The sequence below is a fragment of the Macaca nemestrina genome, chromosome 6 (genome assembly GCF_043159975.1).
Source record: "Macaca nemestrina isolate mMacNem1 chromosome 6, mMacNem.hap1, whole genome shotgun sequence".
NCBI lineage: Eukaryota > Metazoa > Chordata > Mammalia > Primates > Cercopithecidae > Macaca > Macaca nemestrina.
Window position 1 is genome coordinate 96,353,899 of NC_092130.1, and position 19,925 is coordinate 96,373,823.

The 19,925-nt window shown below is 40.0% G+C and overlaps 1 protein-coding gene across 6 annotated transcripts in view; it reads right to left on the minus strand.

Annotated features, from left to right (window-relative positions):
* Positions 1-19,925, minus strand: part of LOC105475067 (mutS homolog 3) — a 227,046-nt gene that overhangs the window by 206,909 nt on the left and 212 nt on the right. For 4 of the 6 annotated variants that reach the window (XR_011624887.1, XR_011624888.1, XM_071098740.1 and 1 more), the window contains exons 2-7: positions 18,378-18,498; positions 9,622-9,842; positions 4,950-5,162; positions 2,896-3,012; positions 2,398-2,517; positions 179-322 (exon numbers count right to left, since the gene is read on the minus strand). Coding sequence is in view for 4 of the 6 variants with exons in the window: in XM_071098740.1 (XP_070954841.1) it covers positions 179-322; positions 2,398-2,517; positions 2,896-3,012; positions 4,950-5,162; positions 9,622-9,842; positions 18,378-18,498 (936 nt within the window). In the remaining 2 variants the exon portion in view is untranslated. Of the gene's footprint in view, positions 1-178; positions 323-2,397; positions 2,518-2,895; positions 3,013-4,949; positions 5,163-9,621; positions 9,843-18,377; positions 18,499-19,641; positions 19,784-19,925 lie in introns of those variants that run through there. The other 2 variants (XM_071098741.1, XM_071098742.1) reach the window with 2 other exon arrangements.

A 19,925-nucleotide genomic window follows, 5' to 3' on the forward strand; every position in this document is an offset into this window, starting at 1 on the left:
GCCATGAGAAAATTGTAACTAGCGATTTAACATATAATATTGTGAAAAAATGTTTTTCTTGTGTAATTATCTGAGGGTACACTTCATCAGATATCTTTATTATAAACCACACATAATAGGTCATATTTAGAGATACCATGAACATCTAACATTTGTTCCTCACCTGCAAAGTACTTACCACAATGCCAATAAAAACAATGCCCTTTTTTTTGTCCCTAACATTTTCCTTATTTTCAGAGATGCACAGAAGATAGCTGGTAGAAGTATCAGTCATTATCTCATCAACATTTACAGCATCATCCAGCTTGATTAGGGGATTCACATTTAATAATAATTAAAGAAAAATAATCATTTTTATATTTTAAATTCTAAATGCTAATAATGCTAAATTTCCAATAATATTAACTATTTTCTCCTTTAAAATAATGGTTCACAGCCAGGCGCAATGGCTCACACCTGTAATCTCAGCACTTTAGGAGGCGAAGGTGGTAGGATCACTTAAGGCCAGGAGTTTGAGAGACCACCCTGGGCAACATAGCAAGATCCTGTCTCTACAAAATAAAAAAATAAAAATGAAGAAATAAATAATAAAATGATGGCTCGTTTCACCCAGTACTTTTGCTCTTTGCAAAATCTGCCCAGTATTCATTCTTCCGATTTATTTAGATCATAGTTCCATGCCTTATCTTTCCTAAGATATAAAGATCATAAAGACAGATAACCAGTATCTTACTTCCAGAAGGCTTAGTGGAGTACATCAAACCCCACAGAGGCCCAAATAACCCACTTCTTCACTTGGATGGTGCTGAGACTTGAATCCTTAACAATCTCATAATGTTTAATTCCACAATTCAAAGTATAAATACACTAAAATAGTGTAAATTATTTTCCTCTTTTAATGTGCCTAAAAGCTCCCAGATATAGTAAGAGAATTTTTTAAAGACATGAGAAAAGAAAACAGAAACACATATACATTATATGTGTATGTATGTCTGTGTATGGGTGTATAAAATGAGTCCATTAACTAAATCTCAGGGATGAAAGCTGATTTGGGGCAAAGTCTGGGCATATCTTTGGACATCAGGACATACGAGCCATAAAAGCAGCAAAGGAAAAGCAGGAATGTACTAGAAATGGGCTTCAAATAAGAGACTCAAGCTTTGGCAAAAGAAAAAATAAAAATACCAGGTTCTTACAGGCTCATCAGCTTAGAACAACACAAGGTTGTTAATAGTTTGGAGCCCATTTTGAGTGATAACTGTTCCCCATTTATAGTATTCATGGAACAAAACAGACCTTAGAATTAAATGAGCTGAGAAATAAGCAGATCTGTAATAAACCATAACAGAAATAATACTTCCACACAGTATCATTTAAGGCCTTCTTATCCCTCCATTCTTTCATTATCAGAGAACTGATTCCACTCCATAGTAATTTTTTTTTAATGCACCCTGATCTAATTTTACATATAATTATTTGGCTTTTGAAACTGACAATTTTGCTTTTGAAATTATTTGGCTTCAAATAACACACCGCATTTATGAATTACCATAAATTTAGGGGCAAACATTATGCACACTGAAAATTCTTACAAAGTGAGACAACTTCACCCACAATCCATTTTCAAAAGTAATAAAATTTTTATAAAGTTAACAATGAAGATGGACTACCATTATATTTTATAGGCATTTAATTCTGTCTTAATTCTGACTTCAGCAGTTTTCTTTTCACATTTTGAATTTCTGTTTTTTTTTTGAGACAGGCTCTCACTCCTGTCACCCAGGCTGGAATGCAGTGGCATAATCACGGCTCACTGCAGCCTTTACTTCCTAGGCTGACATGATTGTCCTACCTCAGCCACCCAAGTAGCCGGGACTACGGGCAAGTGCTAACATGCCCAGCTAATTTTTTTGTATTTTTTGTAGAGATGGGGTTTTGCCATGTTGCCCAGACTGGTTCAGCCTCCCAAAGTGCTGGTATTATAGGCATGAGCCACCATGCCTGGCTTCAATAAGTTATTTGTTAGGTCTCACTTTGGGAAGACCCTGAGGAGCTTGTAGGTCCTAAGTACCTAACTACTACCCACAAATGGGCTAAGGAAGATATAATTTCAAATCAGACACTAACCTGACATCATCTTTTATTAGGGTTGCTTTTTTTCTTGCTCTTCAAGTGTGATGAACTTGCCTTCTACTATGACATCTGAAAAGATGCTTGTTTCCAGCCACTACTTCCCTCTTGAGTAGCACACCTAATCAAGAGTTCACCATAATGCCTCTCAGCTCATGTAAAAAGTTCCCAAAGAGCAACTAAAACAATAATAATAAAACAAAAACCTGCCATCTTCAAACAAAGCCCTTGTACCATTAAAGAGAAAAACTCCTGTCCAAAAAGGATATCTTCTCCAATGAGTGTAGATTTTGTATAAAGGGCAGTCAATTTCCGGGAAAAGAGTGAACTTCTGTTGTCTCCAATGGCCTTTAATGCTGCAGTTTCAGTTTGCTTCACAACTCCCACCTTCAACAAAAATAAGAAATATTGATATCAAATGATAAAAAATGATTTGATTTGTAAAAACTCATTTCAAAATGTTTAAAGGTCAATTCTGAAATGGTTAAAATAATCAGTCCACAATGCTCAGATGTAGGGTTTAAAGGAGTTGACGAGGGTAGATAAATCACTAAGAAACACTATCATCGAGTTAAAAAATTTACCCTAAATATCTAACAATTGTTAAAAACTCATAAATATATAATAATAATTATGAAACACTTTTTCTCTCAAATGCAAAATTCTAAACCAATTGAAGCCTACCTACCACCTTATGAAATACATTTGCATTCTCTGGAAGAGAATCCCAATTTCCTTTTCCCACAAGTTAAAGCCAAAGCTGACCTTATATCCTTTTGCCACCAGGCGGCGTACATGAACAAACAGTCTGTGAGTAGGTATACTTGCTGTCATAAAGTTGTGATCTAAATGGCAATAAATATTGAGCTCTCGGGCTGCAATCTAAAAAATGAAAAAAGAAAATATCAATAAATTTCTATTTTAAGACTCCCTATGTGAGGTTGGTTCACTCTGTTAAAAATTCATCAAGGTATACATTCAGGATTTGTACACTTAATCTAAATGTGTACTATGTCAATAAAAAGTTTTAAAAAATGTTCCCTGTATAGCCTGTATAGAAGCCTATGGTTTAATGTCTTTTGGGAAGTTCCAGTGACCTAACTTCAGTATCAACATCTGTATCTATAAAAGACTCAGAAAAATATGACAGGTCTTCTATGTCCTTAGAGCTTTCCCTACACAAAGACTATCCAATACAGAGAGCATGAGACTGTAAAAGAATAAGCATTTGCTCCATGGCATTTGCAAATGACTGACATTTAGAAGATACTACAGAGTATGCAGAAATGATGAACCCATCTGGAAACAAGAATCAATGAAAAAGTAAAAAGAGAAGCCCCAGGCTGGCTAACTAATTAATGACACATGACTGATAGAAATATAGAACCATGCAGCACCATCTGATTCCCTGATTTATTCTAGAAAGCACCATGGCTTAGATATTGCCCACTGGAGCCATGGAACTCTAATTCCAACACTCTCACTACCCAACCTCAGCCCATCTCTGAACTCTATTAGTCCCTCACAGAAGGGCAGGAAAACATCAGCCTTTACCGTGGTCAGGCCTCAATTTACCATTTAACCTAGACAGTTTCTCTCCTTCACCTAGGGGATGCCAACTACATATTTGTTCCTGCCCTCAGAAAACATGGTGATACTATTTCAGAGTCTAATTTAATATCACAGAACACAGCATAATGCGCCTGACTTAGAGAACGCTGCTTGCCTGCCACAGAGGATTTAGGAAACTTGAAGAAAAAAAGTTGGCCAAGTCTTTACTTCCCATCCAGGAGTCACAGACATGCAACCTCATCACTCTCTAGTGTACAATCCAACCAGGTCTCAAGCTATAAAATCATCACAAGCATTTATGACTTCCAACAAACGTGTAATCAGCAATACTTTCCCTAAGTTTGCCCATGAAATGCTCAAATTTCACTTTCAACCTTCTTGACTAGGGCCTATAATAAATATTTCAACATTAAATACAATTCCAATTTTTTTTGAGACAAGAGTCTTGCTGTGCCGCCCAGGCTAGGGTGCAATGGCAGGATCTTGGCTCACTGCAACCTCCATCTCCCGAGTTCAAGCAACTCTCCTGCCTCAGCCTCCTGAGGAGCTGGGACTAAAGGCATGCACCACCAAGCCCGGCTAATTTTTTTTATATTTTTAGTAGAGACAGGGTTTCACCATGTTGGCCAGGCTGGTCTCAAACTCCTTATCTCAAGTGATCCACCCACCTCAGCTTCCCAAAGTGCTGGGATTACAGTCTTGAGCCACCACACCTGGCACAATCCCAATTTAGAATAAGACACCAAGTTGACTGACACACAAAGAGATCTGTAAAACTTCAAACAACTTCTGGTGGTAGCTGGCAAAGTTCACGTGTTCTTCTATTGAGACTTAACTTTGTTCCCGGCTATGAAAATTCATAAATTAAGGGTAAACAGAGGAATTTCTATACATCTCAAAAAAATTTTCTCACTTGAGTCTTCATTAGAAAACGTATTTACATGATTATGGTTCATTCACTAATTGACTCATCCAATAAACTTCGGATGGATAAAAAGTATTGGCCTAGTACCATGGAGAATAAGCACTAATACTCCAATAGAGACCCCTCACTTTTCCCCACCAAGTCTGGTTCCCACTAAGTTTCTTGTGTTCATTTTTAGTTTTTACTTTAAATAACAGTATTTTTTAAGAGGTGATTGATCAAATCAGCATTTATATAAGGTCAGAAGATGAAACAAAAATACTGAAAAATATCTAAGGCTAGACAAGAAAAACATAAAATAGTGCCTGAAAAAAGGACTTACCTCTGCATCTTCCCCAAAGAATCTATACTTATATCCACATTCCACACACAAAACTGCATCTTTGTGCTGCTGCTTCATTTCTATGTATTGTAATTCTAGCGGCGTATAAATGCTTTTGGAACGTTTGTTAGCTGGTTTAGAAGCAGTTTTCTGTAAATTTTCATGACTTGTATTTGATGATCCAAACTGACTGACATCAAAAAGTGTTGTATCCTGGCAACCAAAAGATTTATAAAGTTTTAAAAATATTAACCATAATAATAAGTTCCCAGAGATGGAAAATGCAAATCTGGCGAAGAGCTAACACTTGGTGAATCTAGGTGTAAAGTTTATAGAAGCACGTTGTAGCATTCAGGCAAACTATCTATAGGTTGCAAATATTTTCAAAGTAAAAGGTTAAAAAAATTATGAACCAAGTGAGCTATCATAGAATTTTTCTGCAAATTTTGAAAGTCTAAATATCTTAATGTTTTACATATTTGTTTTTAAATTTGATTTCATTAAATCTATTATTATTAACATTTCTTTTCATTATTTATTCTCAGGTGTGTAATGCACAAAAGGCCAATGGGGACAAATCTGCCTTTCTCTCAGGAGTAGGGCAAAACCACTTCGAGCAAAGCATGCCAACAGATAAAGGTGCACTTAATGTTTTTTACTTCCAAGCACACTGTAAAAGACAGCACATTCTATAAAGTCTTATTCCAAGAAAGAACCATGATTCTCTTGGTAAAGAAACACGAGAAAGAGCTGTTAAAAAATATACAGCACAAGGTCACATTTTCAACATTACTACTCCTACTATTCTTACCTTCCTACCATAATTAATTCCAATTCACAGCTTAGAGAAAATTCCTCGCTTATTGGACTTAATTTAGAAAAATGTGAATGAGACAAATTTATAGGCTAAATCTAACTTCTAATTAATTGCCACTCTGTCACTACCAACTTCTAAAAATTTACCCAGCTCCCCCTACAATCAAAAATATGGCCTAAAAGTCTGGTGACCAAAAAGAGGGGAGAGTGAGAGAGAAGCAAAATGGCCCAGGAATGGGAATCCCAATCCAAAAGAAAACCCAGAAACATGTACACTTTGTAGTTCCCAAATGTTTAAAACAACTCAGCTTTACCGGGACATCAGGTAAAGATACTAACTTTTCAAAAAAACTCAATTTATTTGAACAGTGCAGTCCAGCAAACCTCCAAAGATCAGCAATAAGAAGATGGTGAGGGGTGGAGAGGTTGGCAAGAGAAATCCAGGTCATTATGATGGCAGTGGCAGCCCATCGGGAGCAGCCACTGCCATAACGCCAGCTGCAGTAAGAGAGGCACAACCAGGGCTGCATGCTCCACAGAACCAGCAGGAGCCAGAAATGGGTGGAAGAAGCCTCACTCCCTTCTAAGTTGGCAGGGTGAGAGCCTCACACTCCCCGGGCACAGCTGTGGCTGCCCAGCCGTGGCTGCAAACCTGGGCATCTCTGTGCTCTTGGGGGCTGGGAGCAGGCAGGAGCCCTGCCCTCCTGGGTGCAGCTGCAGCGGCCACCCAAGCTGCAGCTGTGGACCCGGGCATCTCTGCACTCTCAGGGGCCCAGAAAGGGAATTCCCCGTCCCTCTGCAGGCTCAGAAGTACCTGTTCCCACTGCCTCGCCTCTCCCAGCTCCCAGCACCCACTCTGATCTCAAAGTTGAGGCCAAGCCTGGGAACTGCTGCAACCTTGCCGGTTGTGCACATGTTAAGGGCAGTGCTAACATGCCAGCCCCCTGCTGCCTTGGCCCCCTCTGGACTTTGGACACTGATGAGCATGGCAAGGAGGCCGAGGAGGGGGCTGAGGGCAGCTCAGAGCTGTCCTGCAGGTGGCCCTTGGCACAAACAGCCTGGGTGCCACGGATGACGGCAGGAGGCAGACAGGCTCCTGGGCAGAAAGGGTCTGGTCCAGGTGAAGCCCCACCTTCAAGCCAGGAACAGCCTAAAGCCTGGGGGCCAGGCTGATGAACCAGAATTATAACTTACAGTGCTTTTTCTGAGCCCGCCCATGGCAGCCCATGAACCAATCAGCACACACTTCCTCCTCTCAAGCCCATACAAACCCCCAGACTCAGCCAAACTTGAAGAGACAAGCAGACAACCTGCCTGCAGAGAGGAGCTACCCACTCCAGGGTCTCCTCCCTGTTGAAGGCTGAACACTTCTCACTTGTTGGGATGCCCTGCCTGCAGAAAGGCCCTACCCACTGCGGGTCTCCCATGAATGTTCTGTCACTCAAGAAAGCCCCTCTTTGCCTTGCTCACCCTCCACTTGTCCACATACTTCATTCTTTCTGGAAGCAGGATAAGAACTTGGGACCCATGGAATGGCAGGGCTAAAAGAGCTGTAAACAAACAGGCCTGAAACACGTCCCTTGCTTGCCACATTGCAGCAACAAGAAGGAGAGAAGAGAGGACAGAAGAGCTGTGGACCTTTTGGGAGCTCAGACCTAGGGGCTCCCAAGCCAGGTCTATGACACCCTCTCTGGGCTCTGCAGTTCCTGGAATCTCCAAGCTTCTGGACACCACTGTGTTCCTGGGTGCCAGCTGTGGAAGCTGCCTGCAGTACGCCTGGTCCAGCCCTCACTCATGCTGGCACCTGGAGCTGCCACCCCGCCGAAGCTGGCATGCCTTGCTGTGCACAGTAGCCAGACCCCATGGTCACTGGCTCACACACCCCTCAACACTCTGTTCCTGGCTCACCCTTGGCAGCTGCGAGATTCGGGCCAAAAGCAAAAGCCAAGCACAGCCTGCCAGGCCCAGTGGGAGGAATGAGCCCAGCCAGGTCCAAGTAAAAACTCGGGCAAAGGCACCACCAGCCACAGAGGTTTACAGCTGGCGAAGCGACACCCCAAGGATTGCATAACAATTTTCCTACACCTGAGAATGCATTTGCTTTTAATTTTGATGGGTTTCCTATTTTGTTTCCATGATTTTTATGTGAAATGCAGGTATATGCTATGCAATATAAAAGTTAATACAGAAAATATATTTCTTAAATTTTAAAAACTTATTCTTACTTTATACTTTATTCATTTAGGAAATGGGATAAGCTTCCAGAAAAAAAAAGTTTTATCCTTATGGGAAGTTAACAATTAAATCAATCTAAATACTTGAATATTAAGCAACTTTTTTTTAACTTTCATTTTAAGTTCAGGGGTACATGTGCAGGTTTGTTATATAGGTAAACTTGTGTCATGAGGGTTTGTTGTACATATTAATACCTGGGCAACAAAATAAGCAACTTAAAAAAAAATGATTTGGATGGGAATACTTATCAGATACATCACATTCTACTTCATATTCCCAGAGACAGTATGCTGAACTCAATTTAACCTTGTCTGGACAATTCAGAGTGATCAGAATATATTTCAAAATCTACTGACAGTTATGGCGTTGCCGACCCCACCCTAATGGTCCTGGACCATGGGGCGTTTATGTTCATTCAGTAGCTTTTTGCCATTCATCCATGTCTTTCCATGCCATCAAACAGCTTATCACTTGTGATAATGGCACTGCTTCTAGGTGCCCCCTTCTATCTACTTACTTCTAATTTCCTGTGATGTGGAAATGTCAAGTTGGTCATTCTATGTATAAAGCAATAATGTATACGCTCTTCTGAGACTTTGGAGTAAATGTTCCTATCAATAAAGTGAGCTTTAATGGATAAACTTTATGACTTCTATGCTTAATAACCACTATACTTAGGTGAACTGCTTCTAAGTATGAAAAGAGACCAAAAACAAAAACACCTTTTTTTTTTCTGATGATCTAAGATAAGTCAACCAATATTAGCCTGGCTGAGGGAGGAGTTCATGGATCTGGACTTTGTGGGAAAGGTGTGAAATCTTGAAAATCATAGGCAAAATTTTGTTGGCTTGAGAATTTTTCTGAGGAAAAAGGCCAACAGCTTTCATTAGAATTTCAATGACTCAAATATATACATACATACACATATACATATACATATATAGGATCATTTCTCTAATTCAATGGTTGTCAATCACAGCTACAGATTAAAACGACTGCTTTTTCTTCAGTCTCACCTTGTCTGGAGGCTAAGGTGGGAGGATTGCTTGAGCCCAGGAGTTTGAGACTACAGTCAACTATAATCGCACAACTGTACTCTAGCCTGGGCAACAGAGCAAGACCTCATCAATAAAAATAAAATGTAAAATAAAATGCAAGCTTTCTAAAAATAGCCACGCCCATTTCTCAGTGAAAACCAATTAAATAAGATTCTGAGGGAAGGTTCTTAATGGCAATTTTTGGTTTAAGGTCTCCAGGTGATTCCAATGTAAAGCTAAGGTAATCATGGAAACTCTAAGAAGGACTGTAAGAAACTGTGCTTGTATTAATTGTCAATAAAGAATCCCTCCAAGTCAAGGGCTCCTGATCCAGGCAGTACCTCAGAATTACCTGGAAGGCTTTTGTTTTGTTCTCATACAAACCAATTAATCCCTCCCAAAACATAGTAAATCGAATCTCCAGGGATGTAAAAAACTAAACTAAAACACAAAATCTCCCCCAGATGATTCAGAAGATCATCCGCGTTTAGGAACCATTGCCATGAATGACCCCAGAGAACCTGATAGTACTTCAGAACCCACTATTCTAGGTAACTGGATACTCATCTATAGCAGTTACATACCTTTTGTTTAATTTGACATTTCGAATCTTCAGAAGAAACTGCATTCTTTGCACGTAGAAGACTGATATCATCAAAATCAGTACATTTTGGCAGAACTGCAAATCTCTCCTGCAGAGATTCTGTCTGGACTCTACTTTGAGGAAGGGCAGAATCGCAGCAGAATTCTTTCAATTTTTCCAGAGACTTTAAAACATTCCTGGTCCTCAGACATTTCTTTGGCTCTTAGGTAGCAAAGAAGAAGAAAATACAACAATAGTATTTTGGTGTCATTCTATCAATTCACAACCAGCATAGAATTTTTTAAAGAGGTAGATTCCCAATAAAGCAATGAACCTAACTATAATGTGATTTAAAAAAAAAAAAAAAGAAACACTGGGTTCAGGGTAAAGATGTCATATTAAACACAGACCAAATTTCACTCATTCCTGAAACCTCATTACTAGAGTTTTTTTTTTCTTTTCTTTTTTTTTTTTTTTTTTTTTTGAAGACACAAGCCCATAAGGACAGAGAGGAGAGGTAATAACTGGAAATGAGATATCTAAAGCTAGAAAGGAAAACAAATGAACAACAACCAATTCAGCACACCTGAGAGCTAAATCCTAAGTCAGTAATTAGGAAAACCAAGAGCCAACTCTACTTAAAACACAAAATGCTCAAAAGACTCAGGAATTAGGGTACCAGTAGCTCTGGAAAGGAATAAAAGAAGGTTCTAAAATAAAGAGGATTGGTTCCAAGTAATTGGTTCCCTAAACCCCCTACCATACTCCAAGTTGAAAGATAACTGCCCTTCCTCCACATCAGCAGCCAACTGGAGATTTCTTCCCTGGAAAGGCAAAACAAGCACAGTTGACGGAGTACTGTGTTAACCCAGAAGGATGACAGGAACACAGACACAATGTATGCTGAGATCCACGGCCTCTCCAGAACCCAGGCAGCCAGAACACTCCCCTCCAGGCAGAAGCTGGGAGGACTCTTGACTGGGAAATCTAACTAGCTCAAGGAGAAAGACTTGACATTGACATCAGGGGTTCACCAAGAAAACCAAATCGACAGACTCAGACACACCATCACTTTGCTCATGACATGCCTTCTGCATGTCAAAACTGTATTCATTCTTCAAGACCCATTTCAAATCCACCTTTCCCATAAAACCTTCTGCTAGCTTTCCCAGCTTAAAATCATCTTTTCTTTCTCTATATTCCTATAACAAGATCACATCTCCCTGTGGCACTCATCACAGTCTGCCAATTGGCAGTTTTTCATAAACAAGCAATCCATGAAAGAAGGGAAACTATCATTTTCTGGATCCCTGGATCCCTACCATGTACTAGAACACAGTATTTCACTGTTTAGAGCAATACTATTAGGTTGGTGCCACTAAATGTAAAGGAACTGGGACTGCATGCATTTATCACCTCTTACCTTCCCTATTAAAGCAAAAACACTCTGAGGGCAAGAGTTGTGTTTTGTTCATTCTAAAAGTTTAAAATTGCTCCTAAGCTGCTTGCTAGGGCCTGCTCCCACCCTGTGGAGTGTACTTTTTGTTTTCAATAAATCTCTGCTTTTGTTGCTTCAAAAAAAAAAAAAAAAAGGCTTAAAATTTTCCCGATTTATATTTAGACATCTTCACAGGCTTTCATTAGGTCTCCTGTGAATTTTCTAGCTACAAAAATGTAAATTTGACTCTTTTCTCAAATGTATATTCCCCATGTTTACTATTACTCTCTTTTTCGAAATGTACATGTGTATCACCCTCCAAAGTATACTATAAGTGTGTATGTTATACAAAGATTTTCCCTCCTATAGACATAAAAAAAACTTTGCCTGGAATGGAGGTGGGATGAAGAACTTGGAGTTTTTGTTGGGGGGGAAAAAAAAAAAAAGTATTGTGAAAGTTGATCATATGAATTGGGTCATTCTTGTCACACTCACTTAAAATGGAGTAGAGAGACCAGGGGAAAAAGCACTGAGAGCATATATCATTGCTCCAAAAATGAAATTCTCTGCAAGCCTAGCTGCTAAAACTGCCTACTGTAACCTGAAACCAATTTTACCTGATAGCTGCTAAAACAACCTGCTGTGACTCTAAGGCTAGTTTTACCCACTGCGGTCATTCACTAATCAGAGCTTGCCAGTTCCCCCAAATTTTCCTAGTACCAATGAACCTTCTTTCAAAACAATACATTTCTTTTTCTTTTTGCAACCTTGACCTCCAGGGCTTATGAGATCCTCCCACCTCAGCCTCCTGAGTAGCTGGGACTACAGGCAAGTGCCACCATGCCCAACTAATTTTTTTTAATTTTTTTATATAGTTGGGGTCTCCCTATGCTGCCTAGGCTGGTCTCCAACTCCTGGGCTCAAACAATCCTCCTGCTTTGGCCTCCCAAAGTGTTGGGAATACAGGTGTGAGCAGCTGCTCCTGGCTCATTTCTCCTTTTTAATAAAACTTCCAATTTTATCTTTGTCCTTCATCATACCAAAGACCACCTGGTCTGTGTGTATGCCCCAAATTGCAATTCTTGCTTCCCAAATAAAATGGTTTTTTTGGGTTTTTTTTTCCTTTTTTTGAGACAAAGTCTCACTCTGTCACCCGGGCTGGAGTGCAATGGTGTGATCTCGGCTCACCACAACCTCTGCCTCCTGGATTCAAGTAATTCTCCTATCTCGGCCTCCTGAATAGCTGGGATTACAGGTGTGTGCCACCATACCTGGCTAATTTTTGTATTTGTAGTAGAGATGGGGTTTCATCATGTTGGGCAGGCTGGTCTTGAACTCCTGAACTCAGGTGATCCGCCCACCTCCGCCTCCCAAAGTGCTGTGATTAAAGGTGTGAGCCACCACACCCAGCCCCAAATAAAACGTTTTAAATTTAGAGATTTGTCTCTATATCTTATTTGACTTTGACAGTATTTAAAACCAAAGTGTGAAAAACAGAAATGAAATAATCAGGGACTCTTACGGCTGGTAGATGCTACTGGTTGAAAAATAAATAATCACTGCCTAAAACTTACTACAGGTGTTGACAGTCTTGCATCATTTAATGATGGGGATATGTTATGAAGAACGTGTCATTAGGTGATTTCATTGTGTGCACATCAGAGAGTGTACTTACACAAACCTAGATGATGGTATAGACTCCTACACACCTAGGCTATATGGTATAATTTACTGCTCCCAGGTTATAAACCTGTATAGCGTGTTACCATACTGAATACTAGAGACAACTGTAACACAATGGTATCTGCGTATCTAAACATATTTAAACATAGAAATGGTACAGTAAAAATACCTACTATAATCTTGTGAGACTAATGTTGTATAGGCAGTCCCTCATTGACTGTTGTTAGGTAGCATATGACTGTATTTATGTTCTTAATGTTACCAATGTCTACTATCTCTGTATTGTGGAAATACGATGTAATGGTGTGCTACTGCTACTATGCGTCCCTTTCTAACTCTAAAAAGGTCAAGCCGTAGGAATGTGACTAAAGTTGCTCTAGAGTAAGGGCTATTATTCTCTACTGAAGTTTAAAAACAATCCTTAAAAAGATCAAAGTGATCCAAAGGAATTTAACTGCTTGCCAGAACAGAGTCCAACACTCTAAAGAAACACAAACTCCAGCAGGAGACAACACAGATTCAACATATCCATGATCCAACTAGTTAGTTACTAGACATGCAAAAAGCAGGAAAAATCTGTCAAGGGATGCAGGCCCAGAAATGACAGATGATGCAATTAGCATATAAGAACAAGAAAATACAATTTATAAATATGCTCCATATAATTGAGAATATAAAGGAAAACATGAGCAAAAAGAGAAGCAAAAGGATTTTTTCAATAGCTTTACTGAGATATAATTCATATAGAGAACTGGAAGATATTTTAAAAGAACAAAATGGAACTTCTAGAGATGAAATATACAATATAGGAAATGAACATTTTATTGAATGAGATTTACAGCAGATTAGACATAGCAGAAAAAAAGACCACTGAAAACAGAGCAGTAGAATCTATCCAAAATGAAGTACAAAGAGAAATAAGCCTGGAAAACAAATTAAAAGAGCCTCGATGACTTAAGAGATAATATCAAATAGTTAATATCCCTGTAATAAACTCTCAGAAGGAGACACAGAGATAGGAAGACAGAAAAAACGTGAAACAGTAACAACCAAAAAAGTTTCCCACAATTAATAAGACCTATAAACCCACAGACTGGAGAAGCTTTAAATGAGCTCCAAACAGGATAAAAATAAATGAAGAAATAAAAATTAAAAACCAGACAAAGGCAGCTGGGCACGATGGCTCACGCCTATAATCCCAGCACTTTGGGAGGCCAAGGCAGGTAGATCACAAGGTCAGGAGTTTGAGACCAACCTGGCCAACATGGTGAAACCCAATCTCCACTAAAAATACACAAATTAGCCAGGCGTGGTGACGAGTGCCTGTAACTCCAGCTGCTCCAGAGGCTAAGGCAGGAGCATTGCTTAAACCTGGTGGGGTGGGTTGCAGTGAGCTGAGATTGGGGGGGTGGCAAACAGACAAGGTCCATCAAAATCAAATATGTGTTTCTGCAGATTCTATGGGGCAGAAAAAAAATCGAATATGAAAATCAGTGATTAAGAGAAAATCTTAAAAGCAACCAGAGAAAAAGACAACCCTCTATAATTAAAAATAAAAAACCTTTGATGTCTTTTATGCTAAAGGCTAAGAATCTCCGAAGAAATACAGTGACTCTTTCCTTCTAAATATGACTTTTCCGATATACAGTTACCTTGTTTCCTATGACTTCCTTTATGCTAGAAATATATTTTTGAATCTTTTCCAATGTGATATAGTTTGACTGTGCCCTGACCCAAATATCAACTTGAATTTTATCTCCCAGAATTCTCATGTGTTGTGGGAGGGACCCAGTGGGAGGAATCATGGGAGCCAGTCTTTCCTGTGCTATTCTCATGATAGTGAATAAGTCTCATGAAATCTGATGGGTTTATCAGGGGTTTCCACCTTTGCGTCTTCCTCATTTTCTCTTGCCACCGCCATGTAAGAAATGCCTTTCAACAAACTTGCATGTTCTACACATGTATCCCAAAACTCAAAATATAAAAAAATTAAAAAAAAGAAGTGCCTTTCACCTCCCACTATGATTCTGAGGCCTCCCCAGCCATGTGGAACCGTAAGTCCAATTAAACCTCTTTTTCTTCCCAGTCTCTGGTATGTCTTTATCAGTAGTGTGAAAACAAACGCATCTCTTACTTTATTATTCTTCCCTTGGTTTTCAAAATACATACTTAACTGGCTTTTCAAATGTATCTAAGTTTGCTTGTATATATAAAAGTTTCCTTCTCCTGTGGATCCCAGGTATAAAAAATAACTTGTTAATTGAAGAGTTAAGAACTGAGGTGGATATGTACAATGGAATACTGCCTAGAAATAAAAAGGAATGAATGTATTATAGAATAGCCAAAATGATAGAGACAGAAAGCTGAATGGCAGGCACCATGGGTTGGGGGAAGGGAAATACATGGAGTTAGTGTTTAATGGGTACAGACTTATAGGATTGCAAGATTAAAAGTTCTGGAGATGGATGGTGGTGATGGGTGCATATGTACTAAATACCCCTGAGCTGTATACTTAAAAATGTCAAGGATGATAAATTTTATGTTATGTATAGTTTACCACAATAAAGAAAATGAATATTTTTAGAAAAGGGAATGAAGTAGATACATGCTACAACACGGATGAACCTTGAAAACATTACAGTAAGTGAAAGAAACCAGACACCAAAGGCCACACATTATATGATCCCATTTATATGAAATGTTCAGAATAGGCAAATCTATAGACAGAAAGTAGATTAGTGGTTACCTAGGGCTGGGAAGTGCTGGGGGAGAACAGGGGGTGGCTGTTCATGGGCACAGGGTCTCTTTTGGGGTGACGAAAATGTTCTAAAATTGACTTTGATGATGGTTGCACAACTCTGGGAACATCCTAAAAGCCACTGAATTGTGCATGCTAAATGGGTGAATCATATTGTATGATAACTGTATCTTTTTTTTGAGACTGAGCCTCAATCTGTCGCCCAGCTTGGAGAGCAGTGGCAAGATCGCGGTTCACTGCACCCACACCTCCCAGACTCAAGCGATTCTCCCGTCTCAGCCTCCTGGGTAGCTGGGACCACCAGTGCCCGCCACCACGTCTGGCTAATTTTTGTATTTTCAGTAGAGACGGGGTTTCACCATGTTGACCAGGCTAGTCTCGAACTCCTGACCTCAGGTGATACACCTGCCTCAGCCTCCCAAAGTGCTGGGATTACAGGCGTGAGCCACCATGCCCGGCCCCAAGAACTATATCTTAATAATTCTGTTATTAAAAAAAAAACAAAACTTGCCAGGTATGATGGCTCAGGAGTGCAGTCCCAGCTACTGAGGTGCTGAGGCAGGAGGATGGCTTGGGACTAGGAATTCAAGACCAGCCTGGTCAACACAGCAAAACCCTGTCTCTAAAAAACATATATATTTTTTTAATTAGCCAGGCATGGTGGCATGCACCTGTGATCCTTGCTACTTAGGAAGCTAAGGCAGGAGGATGGCTTGAGCCCAGGAGTTTGAGGCTACATGAGCAATGATCCTGCCATATACTCCAGCCTGGATGACAAAGTAAGACCTGTCTCTAAAAAATAAAATAAACTGAAGTGGAGCAGTCACCCAGCTTCTGACTAGTGAATGATCCTCTCCCTTCTTCCTTAGTGCCATTTTTAACAAGTGGCAAAGGTCCTATTTTAAAGTATGCCAAGTGCATTGTCTTATTTCAACAACATTCTATTTCAACTGTCCCATGTGGTCTTAGTTACTTAACTGTGATAATCTTCAGTTCTCTTCATCTATCACCCACTTCTTCCTCTATAAAAAGACAACAGGCCGGGCACAGTGGCTCACACCTGTAATGCAGCACTTTGGGAGGCCAAGACGGGCAGATCACTTGAGGCCACCAGGAGTTTGAGACCAGCCTAACCAACATGGCAAAATGCTGACTCTACTAAAAATACAAAAAGTAGCCAGCTGTGGTGGCACGCACCTGTAATCCCAGTTACTTGGGAGGCTGAGGCAGGAGAATTGCTTGAACTCAGGAGGTGGAGGTTACAGTGAGCTGAGATTACACCAGTGCACTCCAGCCTGGGTGACAGAGTGAGAGACCCTGTCTCAAAAAAAAAAAAAAATAGAGGGCAAAAAGCCTTCTTAGGAAAAATAAATGAGCTACAAAAAGTCTCTAGAATAAAAATCAGTTGCATATTCAGTGCTTGTAGACCTAAAAAATGGGTCTATACAGAGTAATCAAGCAATGAAAGGTAGGCAGCCCCAGAATTGTAACATTAACACGTGACAAATTCTCTCAAGTCATGCCTTCTTGCATGCCCCCTCCAGAAAGGAGAAGTTTTAGATTTACTTTTCTCCTTAGCCACACATCTCCATTCCTGTAGTTATTTCATACTAAAGCTTTCATGTTGACCCTAAATCCAAATTTTACCTTTAATGGAAGGATTAATATTTTACATATATCTCCACTGGACAGATACCTCTACTGAATTAGGACTTTTTTCTTTTTTCTCATTCTCTTTACCTAATTTCCTGGGGATAATGAATAAAGATGGATTTCCTGTCTTCCCTTATCACAAATTCTCTGATACCATAAAACCAGAGAAAAATCTGCTCCACTGTCTATATGCAACAGCACCTCTAGAAATCCAGGAACGCAGGCACTCAGGCAGGCTGGGTTTTTTTTTTTTTTTTTTTTTTTTTTTGCTGTTTTTCGTTTGTTTTTTTTTTTTGTTTTGAGACAGAGTGTCGCTCTGTCGCCCAGGCTGGAGTGCAGTGGCACAATCTTGGCTCACAGCAACTTCCGCCTCCTGGGCTCAAGTGATTCTCCTGCCTCAACCTCCCACGTAGCTGGGATTACAGGCAACCACCACCAAGCCCAGCTAATTATCGTATTTTTAGTGGAGACAGGATTTCACCATGTTGGCCAGGCTGGTTTTAAACTCCTGACCTCAGATGATCCGCCTGCCTTGGCCTCCCAAAGTGCTGAGATTACAGGTGTCAGCCACCGCGTCCAGCCTAGGCATGCTGTTTTTATTCAATGCCTTTTACATACACAAACAGCAGCTCTAAGCACAAAAAAAAAAAAAGGGGGGAGGAGAGTAGATCTACGGGTCCTGATACTGAAAATTGTTCAAAATTTTCTATTAAGTAGAAAAAGACAGTAGCAAATTAGTATACAATATAATATAATCCATAAAATATAATTAAATAAACTAATTTGTGAGCTTATGAGTATGCACATATATACACATGTATAAATTTTTAAAATCTGGAAGTATATACAGAACACCAGTTAGCAGTGGGCCTCACTCAAAGGGAGGGATTATGGGGTCTATCACTGTCTACGTTCCAAATTTCTGTACTGTTTGAAATTTCTGTAGCAAGAATGTTTTAATTTTATAATCAGGACAAAAATAGCTAGAAGGAATAAAGGAGAAAGTTGGGAGAACTACAGTTAAATTGCAGAATTCTAGCTCTACCATCCCTTTAACATCCTATAAACATCACCATCACCTATAGGGCGCCACTCTGCTCAGGAACAAAGGGGACCTTTCTCCAAAAAGAAAAAAGACATAATTCTAATATACTCTTCCACCCTCTGGAGAATTCCAGAATAACAGGGCCATGACTGAGAGAGAAAAGAATCCCCCACAACTCACCAGAGTTGCCAGACATTCCCAGATCACTTCCTCCTTCCTTTTGTTGGGCTTTCTTTACTTTCTTTTTAACAGGCCCATCATTTTCCAATGGTCTCTTCTTACTTCTGTCAATTTCTGTAGCCTATATCGGGAAAGTTAGAAAATGATGTGTTATCTCTATTCTGAGAAGGCCTGAGGTATGTGAAGTAATTTAAACCTTACATCTGAATGACAAGTTCCTTGCCATCCATTCTTCAAAGAATCCCCTACGTTTAGTACTGGAAAAGTCTATGGGTGAACTGTTTTTAACACCATAAAAGACAAGGTAGAGTCTGATGACTGAGGCCAGGAGTCTCAGCAACTCAAGCCCTGTTTAGAATTAATTGAAACCTGTCTTGACTCAATCAGCCTTCAGCTTTCTCTAATTATAAAACTTGAATCACCCTACTTACATATGCTAAATAAAATACCTCTAAGAAATAAACAGCTATGTAGCAAAGGCACAGAGAGGAAAAGATACATAATAAAAGAACAGTATCATTTTTGACATGGTCATTCCAATTTAAGTGTTTCCTGTTTAAATGGTTTATGTTCATCACTAAAGATGTGACAAGATTATGAACTTTTTCTTGGCAGAAAACTTGCCAAAAGCATACGTAAGTCCTTCACCAACTACCCTTTAAATGGTGGGTGCAAACTTTTGGTGAATTCACGAAAATGTCGGCCTCAAAAAAAAAAAAAACAAAAACAGAAGAGAAGTAATCACTATAAGGGAGAAACATATAAGAAGGGAACAAGATTTTGAAGCACCCAAGCTGTCACCTACATTATAACACGGTAGGTGGCTAACTACCAGTCTTCAATGCCTTTCCACCCTCAGTTTGAAACATACTGTGCAGGTGACCCCAGTGAGGGGTCACCCTTGGGCTTTTCCCCTGGCAGTATCTCCCGTCTAAAAACAAACAAATGTACTTATTGCGTTGAAGGATGGCAACAGGAAGGACTCCATAATTAATCACATCTATACCATCCTAAGAAACTTTATCCACCCAAATTGTATTTCAGACTTTATAATCTAAACTACAAAAAGTGTTCACTGGGGAACTGCACAATATGACTGCTTTTAACCGTAGTGATTTGAAATATTGAGCAACGCTGTTGCAGCCTTGAAAACTGGAGACCTAACGGCAGCTTTCTTCTAGTCACCCAATCCTGCACTTTTTAAATCAGTAAAACTCTTCGACCACCAAGGAAAAAAAAAAAGGATGGAGGTTAAAAGACGCACCCCTTACCCACAAGCCCCCTTATCAGAATGCGAGTCAGGAGACCTGAGTTCCTGTCTCAGGCCTGCCATTAAACACCTGCGTAACCTTAGCCTATCTCCTCAAATGGAAGTACTAAAAACCTCAGCGCTTCACCTAGTTTGTAGCCCCGCCTGGGCTCTTCCCACCTTCTTCTTCAGCCCACCCCTTCCTCCTCCAGCCCTGCCATCTGGCGGAGAGTACCCGCCTCCGCCCGCCTCACCCACAAGCCCCGCCCACCGGCCCCGACAGCCCTTCCCCGTCCCGG